This window comes from Nyctereutes procyonoides, unplaced genomic scaffold, assembly GCF_905146905.1.
Source record: "Nyctereutes procyonoides isolate TBG_1078 unplaced genomic scaffold, NYPRO_anot_genome, whole genome shotgun sequence".
Classification (NCBI taxonomy): domain Eukaryota; kingdom Metazoa; phylum Chordata; class Mammalia; order Carnivora; family Canidae; genus Nyctereutes; species Nyctereutes procyonoides.
The window spans coordinates 5,071,878-5,088,517 of record NW_026575028.1 but is presented as its reverse complement, the minus strand read 5'-3'; the positions used below and the strand labels follow the sequence as shown (position 1 = coordinate 5,088,517).

The window sequence follows — 16,640 nt, the reverse complement described above, 5'->3', positions numbered from 1 at the left end:
TGCTCCAGTTTCCTCATTTATAAATTTGGGATAATAATACCTACCTTACTGGGTTGTCGTGAATCCTAAATGAGTTATTATCTGTATAGTACTTAACATCTGGCACATTGTAAGAGCCAGATAAAAGTTACTACAATTACTATTCTTATCCTCACACTTAGAGAAAACTATGATAAATTATTGTATATCCATCTAGACTTTTTATCTCTGTGTGTGCGTGCATATACACATAATACATGTATATACACATACATTTGTGTGGGTAAAAATAAGTGAATTTTTATTAGAATTGTAACCTTTTGTACTCAACACTGTAGATTATAAACATCTTCCCATGCCATTAAATGAAATAATGAGGGTTTAAAAGAAATCTCAGGTGTATTTGGTCATAACTCGTTGTGATAGGATGGATTCTTTTGACCAAATGTGTGAACATATGATAAGACAAATTTCTTGGCAGTATATTGAAAATCTTGAGTGCTTGTAGATATTGACAGAGCTTATTTAAATGGTTGAATGGGCATTGATATATCTTACCTGAGTGTATTATTATTTGTCTTATTTGTTAAGCAGTGATATCCAGCCATTGTAAGTGTTTCTCTTCAGAGTCAGTATGCCAAAGAGGATGGGATTTTTAAGGGGTCACTGTGGGAAGGACACTTGGAATATAGCTCTTTGTAGGCAGAAAAATGTTGTGGAGAAAGTATATCAGTTATTAAGAAAAGCATTTCTTCCTCTGCCTCTTCCTGGCCTTTTCAGGAGACATTTCAGAAAGCAGAGGAATTCCTACCCAAGAGGACCGATAGAGAGATGGACGAGATGGACACGTCAGACACACAGTGGGGCTGGTTTTATCTGGCCGAGTGTGGGAAGTGGCACATGTTTCAGGTATCTCCTCTCCAGAACGTACCAGAAGGGTTTCAGGTCCACTTAGCGCCACCTTGCTGCCGCACAAGCATACCAGTGCAGACCCTGAAGGACATCAGATAGCTTGACTAAAAGAAAAATGAGAAATCCTTCTAGTCCTTTTCCTTTTCCTTTCCCCAGGTTTTCTCAATCATGTATTTAGAAGAAGCAGTGCGCGTTCACTGCGCACACAGAGGGCGAGTGTGACTGAGTTGCATAGTGTCAGTACGGCTGAGCAACTCCAAGTTCCGTTTGGTGGATAAGGAGAAGGGGAAGAGAGCAAGCCCATATTAAGCACCTTGTGTCCGCCAGGTATTATGTTAGATGTTGCAGGTACCTTTTCTACTCTAGCCTTCCAGCAGTTCTGACACAGATGGTAATACTCTGTCTCACAGTCAAAGAGACTAAAACGCAGAAAAGTTCTTGGGATCCGTCCAGAGTCACATTAACAGCTAGTGTGAATCTGAACCCATACTCAAAAGCCTGTGGTCTTCTTTTACTTCCAAGCCTCCTTACAGAAGATTTAATTTGAGCCAGTGAGGAAATAGCAATTATTGTAATCATTTGTAAAAATTGTCACAACTTGGAAAGAGGGATTCTAAGCAGTTGCTGTAGTGTCTTCTGGAAATCCTGACACCGTTCTGCACACACTGGCTTAGCTGTGATTCTGCTTGTGTGTGGGAACTAGAACAGGCCATCCGTCAGTTCCCCTTGTCGCTCCATGCTCTGTATCTGTGACCACAGAACTGCCTCTGTGGCCAGGCCATTGATGTGAACAGCTGGTAAATGAAACTCTCTGGTTTGTCTTAAAGCCGGATACCAACATTCAGTGTTCAGTTAGCAGTGAAGATATCGAAAAAAGCTTCAAAACAAACCCTTGTGGCTCGATTTCTTTTACTACTTCCAAATTCAGCTACAAGATAGACTTTGCAGGTATGTTTTTTTTCCCTAATAGTTGTGTGTTTTTAGTATATTGATACAGTAAAATCTACAATTCTGAAGATGAGAATTAGTGGATATATTTGTAAACAGTGAAGTAAATCCTTTGTGTCATATGCAGAAATCTCTCTATAAAAATTCAAGTTTAAAATCTTCTTGAGGAACATTACCTTTTCTAAAGGAGAACTTGTATGCCTATTGATACTAATGTATTTGGAAACTGTTAGATATTTTGAGCTTATGTAACACTTCTAAGGAACATAAAAAACTTTTCAGCTATTGTTTTACTCATCATCCCATCAGCCTTTTGAAGTAGTTGGGAATCTTAGTATTTTGAGAATCAGTCTGAGAGGTTAGTGACAAAGTCATAGATAGCTGGTGATAGTTTTAAGACCAAAGTTTAGCTGAACAAACCATCTCCTATCCTGGTGTCTTTTGCCAAAAAGTTATTTCTGTAATGGACATTGCCTTCTACCATTTTGTGATTTCATTGGCTCTTCTACAGAATAGCCAGCAAATATGGAAATCAGCCCCACTTTGGATTTCATCCATGATATATGGGTGTGGTTTTAGGTATCCCATGAAAAACCTGTCAGATTCAACTCTTTTAGTTTCACACTGTTAGTTTCAGTTGTTAGTTGCATAGAGACAATAGAGACATACAGAACCTGGATGGGGAGGATTTTTTTTTTTAATAAATTAATTTTTATTGGTGTTCAATTTACCAACATACAGAATAACACCCAGTGCTCATCCCGTCAAGTGTCCCCCTCCGTGCCCGTCACCCATTCACCCCCACCCCCCGCCCTCCTCCCCTTCCACCACCCCTAGTTCATTTCCCAGAGTTAGGAGTCTTTATGTTCTGTGGGAGGATTTTTTTTTAAAGATTTTATCTTTAAAGTAATGTCTACACCTAACAAGGGGCTTGAAATTACAACTCTGAGGTCAAGAGTTGTATGCTCTACTGAATAAGCCAGCCAGGTGCCTAGTAGATAGAGCCTGTTTTGGCTGCTCCATGACTCAGTCCTCTAGCTGTTGCATCCTAGCTTGTATGAGTAGTATCTTTATGACAGAGTTAATAGTGTGTTGTAGTACAGTAGGATAGTGAAACCTTAGGAGATCCCCTTGGATGAGCTAAGGCCCAGAAATGGTAAAGGGGGTTTGTCCAGTAAGAGGTTGATGCAACCAAATCTCTAACGATCATTGTCCCCCCACACCAAAGCTTGTTTTATTATCAAAAGCTAAAACCATTGTATTCTTTCTCCTGACTAACCATTACTTTTTTTTTAAATGACATTCAGCAGATAGGCTGCCTTTAAGGAGCCCTGACATTTGTCTTTTCACTACAGTCTAGACAGAAGGTGTCTACTAGACCTTTTAGACATCTTGTGTACAAGTGGCAGTTTGGAGCAATACTGGGGCATTGTGATAAGCACACATATCAGGCTTCATGAAGAGGATGAAGTTTATCAAAGCATTTGGCAGATAATTCAGCAAGCCACATGTTTCTGAAAGAATATTTTCTAGTAAACTATATTTTGGGGAATACTTTCTCTCAAACAATGCAGTTTATTTAAAAAAATGTCTTTATCAAAGAATAGTAGCCACATATAATAATTCAGTTTCACCAGCCCTCCCCATCAAAGGTATAGGTATCAGCATTTCACGTGTACTATTTGCAAAATTAGTCCCAACCATTTGGCCACAAGCCAACTCAGGTGCTCTCGATAAAAATGGTGAGGCAGAAACTGAGATTGAGGTACTGTGAGAAGACAACAAGGCTTTGCTCCCTGTGCTCAGATAATCTTGCTTTTTCCTGCACAGTGGTGATGCCAGTGTGTGCAGAACCTAAGAGAATCCAGAAAGGGCAGAACATAATTTATACCTTATAGCATTTGCCTGGATGGGAGAACCTCTTTATTTAGGAATGGAATGCTGCCAGTGAGATAAAGGTACGACAACTAGCATCTCACATTAAGCCTTACTACTTAGCTTTGTGTGAATGAAGAAACGGACCTGGTGATATTACCACAGCTACGTCACAGAAGAGAGAGGAAAATGACACCTTCAGTTAGTTAATTAGTCTTTTATCACTAGAATCTCTTTAAAATATGTATTGAGTCTAGAGGGTTTTCTGTTTTTTGGTATGGATGGACAATTTAGAAAGAAGGCAAGAAATGTACAAATTTCTGAAATTCTGTGAATTATGTAAGTTTTATAGCAGTAACATATCTTTTTATCATTACCAAAATTGTTGGAGAAATCAAAGTACACTTTCCACTTAATAAAACCAACTGGAAGGTTTGGTTTTATAATTTCACTCTCTTCCTAGTACTCTTCATTTTCCTAAGTTTGGAACTCTTGCACTGGAGTATCAGTTTACAACAAGTATGAAACAGAAAGGAGTGGGCCCTGCCTACTGAGCAGCATGAGCCAAGCATCCTGGGCATGAGCGTAGGTCGAAGCCACGCTCCCTGAATAGCACTTTTATGTCGTGATAAGAAGATGAATAGTGAGGTGTCCTTGATAGACTGCGCTTGTCAGCCCCCCAAGACTCCCCATCGCCATGTGGTATGGCTACACATCTTCGTGACTGTTTACAGCACAGTATGTTCCTACTGCTTATCTAATATATTTGTCTTTGTTTACAGAAATGAAGCAAATGAATCTCATCACTGGAAAACAGCGCTTAATAAAAAGAGCCCCCTTTTCTATCAGTGCTTTCAGGTATTGTAAAGAGAATAGGGATAGAAAGAGTGGGCTTTTCTCCTTTTTCATAGTATTTGACAGAGGAACAAGTAGACTGAAAATGTTTGGGTAGTTTATTTAATTTAAAAACTTGATGTTTTCATTACTGAATTTCACATTAGTTGATGAACTAACAATATGATTATTTTCTGCCCTGTTTCCTTTCCTGTTATCCTCTTCATTTCCCCTTAATGCATTTACATTTTTTTTTATTACATCAGGACAGTTACAGAATGCCACATGACCTCTGCTATAAGTCCTTAAAATAACTTACTGAAGTAGGTTTGAATTACCTGGCAAATACTCTGACAGAACCATCCAGTTACGTGGACCGTAAATCCACTTAGGCAGTTGCCCACTTTATCTCTACTTCCATTTATCCCCACTGGGCAACTCCTAGGAGTGATTTCAAATTTGTCATGACCAAAGGAGACCTACAGAAGGTGGGAGTGTGGCAGTGGCAGGCTGGCTGCACAGCTCTCTGCTCCTGGGACTGGTCACACATTTTCCTTTTTGCTCTTCCTGGTTGTATACAGCCTAAAAAGAAAGGCATAGATGCCAGAAGAGAATAAGTATTTGTTATTCATGTGAATGCAATTGAAGGGGAAAATCTTAGAGCATACATCCTACTTTCTGCCCAAGCAAATATTGGAATTCCTGCTGTTCAAAGAACGTAGAATCAATAGAAGAAAAATGCTAGCATGTGAATTAGTGCTCCTTTGCTCTTCCCAAGGAGCTATTTTGAAAGGATTTTAGTAAGGAAAAAAATGCTTTAAGTTTCTATCAGTTTGTTTCTTACAACTTTTGGCTTATATTTTAGTATCAAGATTTAAAAGCTTTTCAAGTACATATATAATGAATGCCCTATACTTCTACTATGGAATATGGAAAATATTATTTTCTTGCCAGCCACATCATATATTTATTCTTAACTACAAGGAATATAATCAAGGAATTACTTAACTTCCAAGAGTATGTAATCTGGGAGAAAAATGAAATATAATCATAGAAAATGTTAATGTAATTGTATGTTGTTATTTCTGGTGTACTTTGTGGGGAGAAGAAGCACACTGGGGGGGGGGGGTCGATCACTTTGTTCTGTCAGAGACTTTAGAAACCATAGAACAAAGTCAGGAGAAGGAGAGAATAACCAGACTAGAGGACAATAAGCAAGATAATAACAGAGGAGGAACAGTTAAGTAGGCTACAGTAGAATGAGGTAGGTAAGTGGGGACTGATACGGAAATATTTATTTATGGCAGGGATCTATTGAGCATGTATTACATGCAAGATGATTGATTCACATTTCCTACTGGCAAGGAAATTACAATTAATAAGGCTACAGTCTACATAAAATTAGAGAAAAAAAACTTTTCTGAGGCTAACAGATACTTCAGGCAAGTAACAAAACAATAAAAACAACCCCCCCCCCAAAAAAAAGAAAAATGACAAGAACAAGACAAAGACAAAAACAGAAACCAAACACTGAGGAAAGTACTGGTGCTCATTATCATCAAGGGCTCATCTCTGTAATATCTCTTAGGAATCTCTGAGTAGAAGACCCACAACCCATTAGAAACATATGACTTGACTTGTAACAAGAGAACTACAAATTATACCAGACTATTTTTTACTATCAGACTGTCGGACATTCAAAAGTTTGATCAAGCAATTATGGAGAGATTGTGGGGAAATAGGAATTCTATTTCTGGTGATAATGAGTATAACCTTTAAGGAGGGCATTTTTGGGGCAGTATCTCTCAGAATCCTAAACAAATATATTCTTTGACTCAGAAATTCCATTTCAAAGATGTTATCCTACAGATACACTAGTGGGTATGTAAAATGGCAAAGTGATAACCTTGTTGTTTTGCAGCATTCTTAACAGTAGCAAAAGGTCAAAGACAAACCAAATATCATCAACAAGGGACCTGTTACATAAATGGTGGTGCATCTGCAACATGGAACTCTATGCACCTGCAAAATAGATTGCACTTACTCATTCAGCCACTATATATTGAGTGTTTGGGCCAGGTTCTGTGGTAGGGACTGGGAATGAGGATACTCTATTGCCTGATACAGAAAGATCTCTAGGAACATAAGAAGTGGGAAGAAATGGCTGCATAAAACATGTTTTTGCTACCATTTGTATGAAGATTTGGTTTGTGATAACTCCAAAGTCTGAAAACCCTGCTTACTTCATTTTGGGGCAAGAGGTACAATTGGACAGACCTTGCTAGGACTAGAGAGAGAAGGAAACTGCTCGCTGTCTGCTTCTTTATATATACATTCTGAAGATATATGATTGTAGGATCTTTTCAAGAATTACAATGAGCTTTAAAAATGAAGCTAAAGATAGGCTTGAAATTTATGATTTTCTTTCAGTAACCTCCAGTCCCAAGAGAGGACTAGTATGTTCTTTTCAGCCTTTTGCCATGAAACCCTCCAACTTATTGTCTTTTGTGTTCCCATCCAGTGGCTTCAGCGCGGTGGGCAGGTTTTCAAAGTTTTATTGGCCACTCTAGGTGAATTACCTCAGGCTGTGAATGGGCAAAAGAGGGCAGTAAACAAAGAAAAGTTTAGGTTTGAGTTAGAGCTTGAAGGACATTGAATGAATGGCAGAGAAATTTGGATTTTATTTGGTAGGCAGTATCAATCTGTTAAAGAGTTTGTTTATTATCAAGAGTTTGCTTTTCTTCTTGGAAATTCCTTTCCTTTATCTAAAATCTTCTTTACATTTTAAAGAAATTCTGGCAATTTTAGAAAAACATGACAGAATTAAAAACTGTTTTTGAAATTTTGATGTTATTCAAGATTGGCTGTTTTCCATCAAAGTTATCTGTTCAACACCCAAAAAGCAGCACACAGGAGACATTGAGTAAATATTTGAAAATAAAGAACTGAAGGCTTCAATTAATTGTGTTTGTCACAATATCCCAAACATAAAAAATTTCAGCTTTGGAGAAAAGGCGAAATTAAATCATCAGCCATAATTATCACCAGCTTCTAATACTGTATTGTCTTTTGCCATTTAAAGTTACATCTGTGAAAATGAGGCCATCCCCATGCCCCCGCACTGGGAGAACGTGAACACTGATGTGCCCTATCAGGTAAGAACAGGGCTGGCGAGCTGCACCGCCAAGAGCGGAAGGGGCCCCAGTAAAACTATGCAAACTTCTTTTTGCAGCTGGTTCCTTTGCACAGTCAAACACACGAGTATAACGAAGTTGCCAGTCTCTTTGGGAAAACAATGGACCGCAGCAGAATTAAAAGAATTCAGAGAATTCAAAACCTGGACTTGTGGGAGTTCTTCTGCAGGTGAGGCAGCGTCTGGCCCAAGCCCTGTCTGTGGCCTCTAAGGCTTCTGGAGTCTTGGAGAAGGCGAAGCACAAATGTTGACCTGTGTTGCCTTGGCCGTGTTGTACCAGCTGTGTATCTCAGCGCTCCTCCTCAGTGTGCTCTCCAGGGGTTGGGGTGGGGAGTGAGATGACAGAGAGCCACCCTCAAGGTCAAGACTAGGCTCGCTTACAGGCTTACAGTACTGTGGCTTTCAAGGTGCAGAGCTGTATATTGTGGCTGCAATCAGCATTAGAAAGGAGTCTAGAGAACTATTTAAGTTTTGTTGGCCTGGCTTTAGTGGTACAGCCCTCTATGTGGAATTAGAAGTCATGGAAACATTGTTGAATTTTCTAAAAAAGCAATTATACCATCTTCCCTGTAGTCATTTGCTTATTTTGTTTTGTAGGATATTGTGAGACACACCTTCAAATGTCCTGGTAGGCACATTGTTATCTAGCAGATTTAAAATTTCAATTGAAAAAAAAAATAAAATTTCAATTGACTACTTAATTTAGGTTGGAAACTACCCATTGGATTGCTCAGTATGCATTTACCCTAAAAAATAAAGCCTGTTACAGAAAACTTAAAGGTATTGTCCAAATTAACCTATTGTGCTGTATTTTTTAATAACATAAATTACTTAAGATAATGGTTTCCTGGAATACTTTTATTAAATTTATGTTTTTTAAATATGAGCAGACCTTTTTAAAAAATTTATTTATCTTAGAGAGAGCACATGCACACACATGCATGCAAGTGGGGGGGGGAAGGGCAGAGAGAATCTTCAAGCAGACTCCCTGCTGAACATGGAGCCCCAGGTGGGTATCCGTCTCAGGATCCATGAAATCATGACCTGACCAGAAATGACAAGTAAGTTGCTTAACCGACTGAGCCACCCAGGTGCCCCTAAATATGAGCAGACTTTTAATATTTACTCAGGAAAACTTCAAATAATACAGTCTGATATAATGAATATAATGCATCATAATATAATGTATCAATCATCCTGACTAAACATGTTAAGATTTACCAAACATAACCTATCTCCTTTATTTCTATTATTGTTGCTGAAGTATTTCAAAGTAAATCGCAGACCTTATACATTTGAAAATCAGGCTGACTTTTTTTTGGTAATGATACATGGAATTCTTTCATGTTACTGATGAGTAATAATACAGCCTGAGTATATTCCTGGTTTTATTAGCATAATAGCTTATGATAAAATAAGGGTTTTTCAGTGTATATTCTTTACAGTCTTGAGTCTTTGAACCAAGCCAACTTTTATTTCTGACAATAATGACTTTAACTGAGTTTAGAAGATTTTATTAGGTTCTTCTTAGATGATTCTTTTGTCAAGGAAGATGGAGACCTCTCTCTCCTGTAACTTTATTCTCTCAGTGAATAAAGATAAATTTTCTAAAATGGTCTGATGAAAACTTAATTCATTATTCTTAATCAGGCCTCTGAAGTGGATTTCAATTATAATTGAACTCATAATTTGAGTTGTCTCAATTCAATCCTAGTGGTAAAATGTACCAGTGAATCCCCATGTTTAAACATTGTATACCAGGAATTTTACTGGAAATCATTTCACTCTGTTGATGCCCTTAATGATTTGGCATAATGTTGGCCTATAGAAATCTCTGATGGTAAATGAACCTGTCACCTGCTCTGACAGTAGAAAATACTTGGTCTCATTGTAAGAACAGCCTGTTATTTTGACATCTTCACAAAGACTAAAAATCCTAGTTTACTCTCATCATCTTATAATCTCTGGCTCACTGTACAGGCAGAGGGGCCCACATGAGTCCATCAGCATGTTTTGATGTTGCTCAGGCCTTTTTGACCTCTCTCCCTTCTTCCAACAAATATGTTATAGCACCTACTTTGTGACAGGTGCTATTCTAGGCACACTTGGGATATAACAGTGAACAGAATCATAACTCAGATGAGGACCCAGGCAGTTGCACCACAAAATGAATATAAAAATTATGATAAATGATTAGAGAAAAAGGTAAAAAGGTAGTCAGAAGGTTGAGCATTCAGGAGTTTGTAGTAGAGCTGTTGGAACAGTTTTGTGATTTTCTTCAGTAGCTTTACTCTGACTTGAGGTCAGAGAGTTAGCAGGAGCAGACCATACAGGGCCTTACAACTCAAAACTGAGAGGTTTGGATTTTTTTTTCATGGACAGTGGAAATCCATTATAGAACTTGAAGCAAGAGAATGATCAATCCAATTTGCATTTTAGAAAAATGATTTATCAGGCTGTACTATGGCAAAGGGGTTTAAAGTAGTGGTTCTCAATTAGGAGTCATTTTGCCCATCAGGGGATATCTGGCAATGACTGGAGATGATTTTTAATTGTCACGTGGTTGGATGAGGAATTAATACTGGCATCAACTAGAAAGAAGTCAGGAGTGAAAAACATTCTACCATGCACAAGACAGCCTCTCATAACAGTCACAAATGGCAGTGGTGCAAAGGCTGAGAAACACTGGTTTAAAGGAGTCCACTGGGTGTTATACTATATGTTGACAAATTGAATTTAAATTTAAAAAATAATTTTTAAAAAAGGAGTCAGTTAGAGGTCCACGAGGGTGGAGGAGTAGAGACCTTAGTTTTATCTGGTCCTAGGAATTCAGCTAGATAGCTATCAAATCATTTTGAACACCTGTGAACTCTACCAGAGATCTAAGAAAAGAATAGCTGCAACTTTACAAATTGAAAAGCGACCACTTTCTGCAAGGACGACAAGATGGGAAAACTTAGCTCAAAAAAAGGAAAACAGGAGGCAGTACTGATTGACAGGGACCTAATCATATGGACATAAATAAGATACTGGAGCTAGAGGTCAGAGTAATGATTATAAAGATACTATCTGGGCTAGAAAAAAATCATAGACGGCACTAGAGAATCCCTTTCTGGAGAAATGAAAGAACTAAAATCTAAGTTAAAATAAAAAAGGCTATTGATGAGATGCAATAAAAAATGGAGGTTCTAATGGCTAGGATAAATGAAGCAGAAGAGAGAATTAGTGATGTAGAAATCAAAATGATGGAGAATAAATGAGCTAAGAAGAGAGATAAACAACTACTAAATCAGGAGGGAAGAATTTGAAAGATAAGTGTTACCATAAAGTGAAACAATGCTGGAATAATTGGGATCCCAGAAGAGGAGGAGAGAGAGGGTGGGGGTAGGGGAAGAAGGTATATTGGAGCAAATTATAGCAGAGAATCTCCCTAATCTGGTGAAGAAAACAGACATTCAAGTCCAGAATCTCCCTAATCTGGCGAAGAAAACAGACATTCAAGTCCAGAACCCCCTTAAAAATCAATAAAAATAGGTCAACACCCCAACATATAATAGTGAAACTTGCAAATCTCGGAGACAAAGAGGAAATCCTGAAATCAGCTCAGGTAGATTGTAGGTAACCTACAAGTGTAGAAACATTAGACTGGCAGCAGACCTATTCACAAAGACCTGGCAAGCCAGAAAGGACTGGCATCATATATTCAGGATACGAAATGAGAAAAATATGCAGCCACGAATACTTTATCCAGCTCGGATGTCATTCAAAATAGAAGAATAGATAAAAATACTTCCAGGACAAACAGAAACTGAAAGAATTTGTGATCACTAAACTAGCCCTGCAAGAACTATTAAAAGGGATCCTTTAAGCAAAAAGAGAGCCCAAAAGTAACATAGACCAGAAAGAAACAAAGACAATATACAGAAACAGTGACTTCATAGGTAATACAATGGCACTAAATTCGTATCTTTCAATAGTTACTCTGAACATAAATGGGCTAAACGCCCCAATCAAAAGACAGTGTATCAGATTGGATAAAAAAGCAAGACTAATCAATTGCTGTCTGCAAGAGACTGATTTTAGACCCAAAAAACACCTCCAGAATGAAAGTGAGGGTGTGGAGGACCATTTATCATGCTAATGGACAACAGAAGAAGCTGGGGTGGCAATCCTTATATCAGACAAACTAGATTTTAAACCAAAGACTGTAATAGAGATGAGGAAGGACACTATATCATATTAAAGGGTCTATCCAACAAGAAGATCTAACAATTGTAAATATTTATGCCTCTAATGTGAAACCAGCCAACTATATAAGCCAATTAATAACAAAATTAAAGAAACACATCAATAATAATACAATAGTAGGAGGGGACTTTAACAACACACCCACTACAATGGACAGATCATGTAAGCAGATGAACAAGGAAATAACAGCTTCAATTGACACACTGGACCGGATGGACTTCACAGATATATTCAGAGCATTATATCCTAAAACATGAGAATATACATTCTTCTGTAGTGCACATGGAACATTCTCCAGAATAGATCACATACTGGGTCACAAATCAGATCTCAGCTGGTACCAAAAGCTTGGGATAATTTCCTGCATATTTTCAGACCACAGTGCTTTGAAACTGGAACTTGGTCACAAGAAGAAATTTGAGAAGAACTCGAATACTTGGAGGCTAAAGAGCATCCTACTGAAGATTATGAATGGGTCAACCAGGAAATTAAAGATTTTTAAAAAACTTCATGGAAACAAATGAAATGAAAACCTTTGGGATTCAGCAAAGGTGATCCTAAGAGGGAAGTATATGGCAATACCTTTCGCGAGAAACAATAAAGTTCTCAAATACATAACCTAACCTTACACATAAAGGAGCTGGAGAAAGAACAGCAAGTAAAGCCTAAGCCCAGCTGGACAAGAGAATTAAAAAAGATCAGAGTGAAAGTCAGTGAAATAGAAACCAAAAAGAACAGTAGAAGGGATCCATGAAACTAAGAGCTGCTTCTTTAAAGAATTAACAAGATCAATAAACCCCTTGCCAGATGTATCAAAAAGAAAGAAAAAGGACTCAAATTCATTAATGAAAAAGAAAAGATCACAACCAACACAGAAGAAATACAAACAATTATAAAAACATTATAAGCAACTATATGCCAACAAATTAGGCAGTCTGAGAGAAATAGATGCATTCCTAGAGATGTATAAACTACCAGAACTGAAACAGGAAGAAGTAGAAAACCTGAACATACCCATAACCAGCAAGGAATTGAAGCCGTAATCAGAAATCTCCCAAAAAACAAGAGTCCAGGGCCAGATGGCTTACCAGGGGAATTCTACCAAACATTTAAAGAAGAATTAATATCTATTTTTCTGAAGAAGTTTCAAAAAATGGAAATGGAAGAAAAACTTCCAAACTCATTTTTTGAGGCCAGCATTACCTTGATCCTGAAACCAGAGAAAGACCCCATCAAAAAGGAGAATTACAGACCAATATCCCTGATGAACATGGATGTAAAAATTCTTACCAGGATACTAGCCAATAGGATCCAAGAGTAAAGGATCTTTAATCCAAGATTAAAAGGATTATTCACCATGACCAAGTGCGATTTATTCCTGGGGCTGCAGGAGTGGTTCAACATCTGCAAATCAATCAATGTGATACACTACATTAATAAAAGAAAGGACAAGAACCATATGCTCCTCTCAAGAGATGCAGAAAGAGCATTTGACAAAGTACAGCATCCTTTCTTGATTAAACTCTTCAGAGTGTAGGGGTAGAGGGAATATTCCTCAGCATCTTAAAAGCCATCTATGAAAAGCCCACAGCAAATATCATTCTCAAGGGGGAAAAGCTGAGAGCCTTTCTTCTATGATCAGGAACACAACAGGGATGTCCACTCTCACCACTGTTTTTCAACATAGTACTAAAAGTCCTTGCCTCAACAATCAGAGAACAAAAAGAAATAAAAGGCATGTGAACCAGCAAAGAAGTCAAACTCTCATTCTTTGCAGATGACATGATAGTCTATGTGGAAAACCCAAAAGACTCCACCCCAAGATTGCTAGAACTCATACAGGAATTCAGCAGTGTGGCAGGATATAAACTCAAAGCACAGACATCAGTTGCATTCCTACACACTAACAATGAGGCAGAAAAGAGAAATTTAGGAGTTGATCCCACTTACAATAACACCAAAACCCATAAGATACCTAGTAATAAACCTAACCAAAGAGGCAAAGGATCTGTACTCAGACAACTATAGAACACTCATGAAAGAAATTAAGGAAGATACAAAGAAATGGAAAAATGTTCCATGCTCATGGATTGGAAGAACAGATATTGTTGAAATATCAGTGCTACCTAGAGCAATCTATACATTCAGTGAAATAAGTATCAAAATACCATCAACTTTTTTTTTTACAGAGCTGGAACAGATAATCCTAAAATTTGTATGGAACGAGAAAAGACCCGGAATAGCCAGAGGAATGTTGAAAAAGAAAACCAAAACTGGTGGCATCACAATCTCGGACTTCAGTTTCTATGACAAAACTGTGATAATCAAGACAGTATGGTATTGGCACAAAAACAGACACATATATCAATGGAACAGAATAAAGAACCCAGATATGGGCACTCAACTCTATGCTGTTGGGAAAAGTGGACAGCCATATGCAGAAGAATGGAACTGGACCATTTCCTTACACCATACACAAAGATAAACTCAAAATGATTGAAAGATCTAAATGTGAGGCAGGAATCCATCAAAATCCTAGAGAAGAATGACCTCAGCCACAGCCACTTCTTGCTAGACACATCTCCAAAGACAAGGGAAACAAAGGCAAAAATGAACTATTAGGACTTCATCCAGATAAAAAAGCTTTTGCACAGCAAAGGAAACAGTCAACAAAACCAAAAGACAACCAACAGAATGGGAGTGGATATTTATAAATATCTTATCAGATAAATGGCTAGTATCCAAAATCTATAAAGAACTAATCAAACTCAACACCCAAAGAACAAATAATCCAATTAAGAAATGGACAGAAGACATGAACAGACATTTCTCCAAAGAAGACATATAAATGGCCAAAAGACACATGAAAAAATGTTCAACATCACCGGGCATCAGAGAAATACAAATCAAAACCACAATGAGATACCACTTCACATCAGTCAGAATGGCTAAAATTAACAAATCAGGAAACGACAGATGTTGGTAAGGATGTGGAGAAAGGGGCACCCTCTTACACTGGTGGTGGGAATGCAAGCTGGTGCAGCCACTCTGGAAAACAGTATGGAGGTTCTTCAGAAAGTTGAAAATAGAGCTACCTTACGACCTAGCAATTGCAATCAATACTAGGGTTTTACCCCAGAGATATAAAGGTAGTGATCCGGGATCTCTGGATGGTGCAGCGGTTTGGCTCCTGCCTTTGGCCCAGGGCACGATCCTGGAGACCCGGGATCGAATCCCACGTCGGGCTCCCGGTGAATGGAGCCTGCTTCACCCTCTGCCTATGTCTCTGCCTCTCTCTCTCTCATTGTGTGCCTATCATAAATAAATAAAAATTAAAAAAAAACAAAGGTAGTGATCCGAAGGGGCACCTGCACCCAATGTTTATAGCAGCAATATCCACCATAGAGAAACTGTGGAAAGAGCCCAGATGTCCATCAACAGACGAATGGATAAAGAAGATGTGGTATGTATATACAATGGAATATGAATCAACTATCAAAAAAATGAAATCTTGCCATTTGCAATGACATAGATGGAACTAGAGGGTATTATGCTAAGTGAAATAAGTCAATCAGAGAAAAGACAGTTATCGTATGATCTCACTCATATGTGGATTTTAAGAAACAGAGGATCATAGGGGAAGAGAGGAAAAAATAAAGCAAAATCAGAGAGGGATAAAAGCCATAAGACACTCTTAGTCATAGGAAACAAACTGAGGAGTTGCTGGAGGGGATGGGGTAACTAGGTTCATGTGATGTAATGAGCATTGGGTGTTATATAAAACTGAGGAATCAAAAAAAAAAACCTGATGAATCATGGACCTCTACCTCTAAAACTAATAATGCATTGTATGTTAATTGAAATTAAAAAATATATACAGAAGAAATCCATGTCTTTCTCAAGAGTGGTGAGATAAAATTAAAAAAAATAAGAGTTACAGAAGCAGGGAGACTAATTTAGGAAATTGTTTCAGTAATTGAACATTAAACTTGGTTCAGGTGGCCCAAACCAAGTGGCATCTGCTGTGTTGGAGTGAAGAGGGCGAGTTTGAGATACTAAGAATGTGGAATGATGATTTAATGTGTTCAGTGTAAGGATATGAAAAGGTAACTCCAGAGTTTCTGACTCATTTCAGTTGACTAAGGGAATATGGGTAGGAACTGATTTTGGTCTTTGTCTTTAGGGAGGATGGGGAGGAAGTAGTAGTTGATACATGTGTCATGACTCAGGAGAGTGGTATAGGCTAGAAATAATGGTTTGGGTATTACTAGAAAATGTGAGGTCGTAGAAGCCATAGAATTGATAAGATGACCAGGGAGTGTATGTAGATTAAGAAGAGGACCAAGGACTGAACTCTGCAAGGGACGGACAGAGGAAAACTCAAGGCAGAAACTGAGAAGTAACAAGCACAGAGAGTGGAAGAAATCCAGTAGAAGAGGAAAAGGACATCAAAAGGAAGAAAGTGGTTTAAGCAAGTAGGTGTCATCCTCAGGGCTACATACAAAAGAGATGCCAAGTAAAATAATATTGAATATGTTCTTGGATATTGCAACAAGAAGGTCATTGGTATCCTTGATGAGAACCATTTTGGCAGATTCTATGTTGTATACAGAGCAAATGTTGACAACTCTTCAAAGAAGCTTGGCAGTGA

At 38.0% G+C, this 16,640-nt stretch overlaps 1 protein-coding gene across 4 annotated transcripts in view; it reads left to right on the top strand.

Annotated features, from left to right (window-relative positions):
- Positions 1 to 16,640, top strand: part of PARP11 (poly(ADP-ribose) polymerase family member 11) — a 47,513-nt gene that overhangs the window by 21,563 nt on the left and 9,310 nt on the right. For 3 of the 4 annotated variants that reach the window (XM_055315487.1, XM_055315489.1, XM_055315488.1), the window contains 5 exons: positions 760 to 888; positions 1,719 to 1,839; positions 4,497 to 4,572; positions 7,631 to 7,703; positions 7,781 to 7,911. In XM_055315487.1, coding sequence (XP_055171462.1) covers positions 760 to 888; positions 1,719 to 1,839; positions 4,497 to 4,572; positions 7,631 to 7,703; positions 7,781 to 7,911 — 530 coding nt within the window. The remainder of the gene's footprint in view (positions 1 to 759; positions 889 to 1,718; positions 1,840 to 4,496; positions 4,573 to 7,630; positions 7,704 to 7,780; positions 7,912 to 16,640) is intronic. The other variant, XM_055315490.1, reaches the window with a different exon arrangement.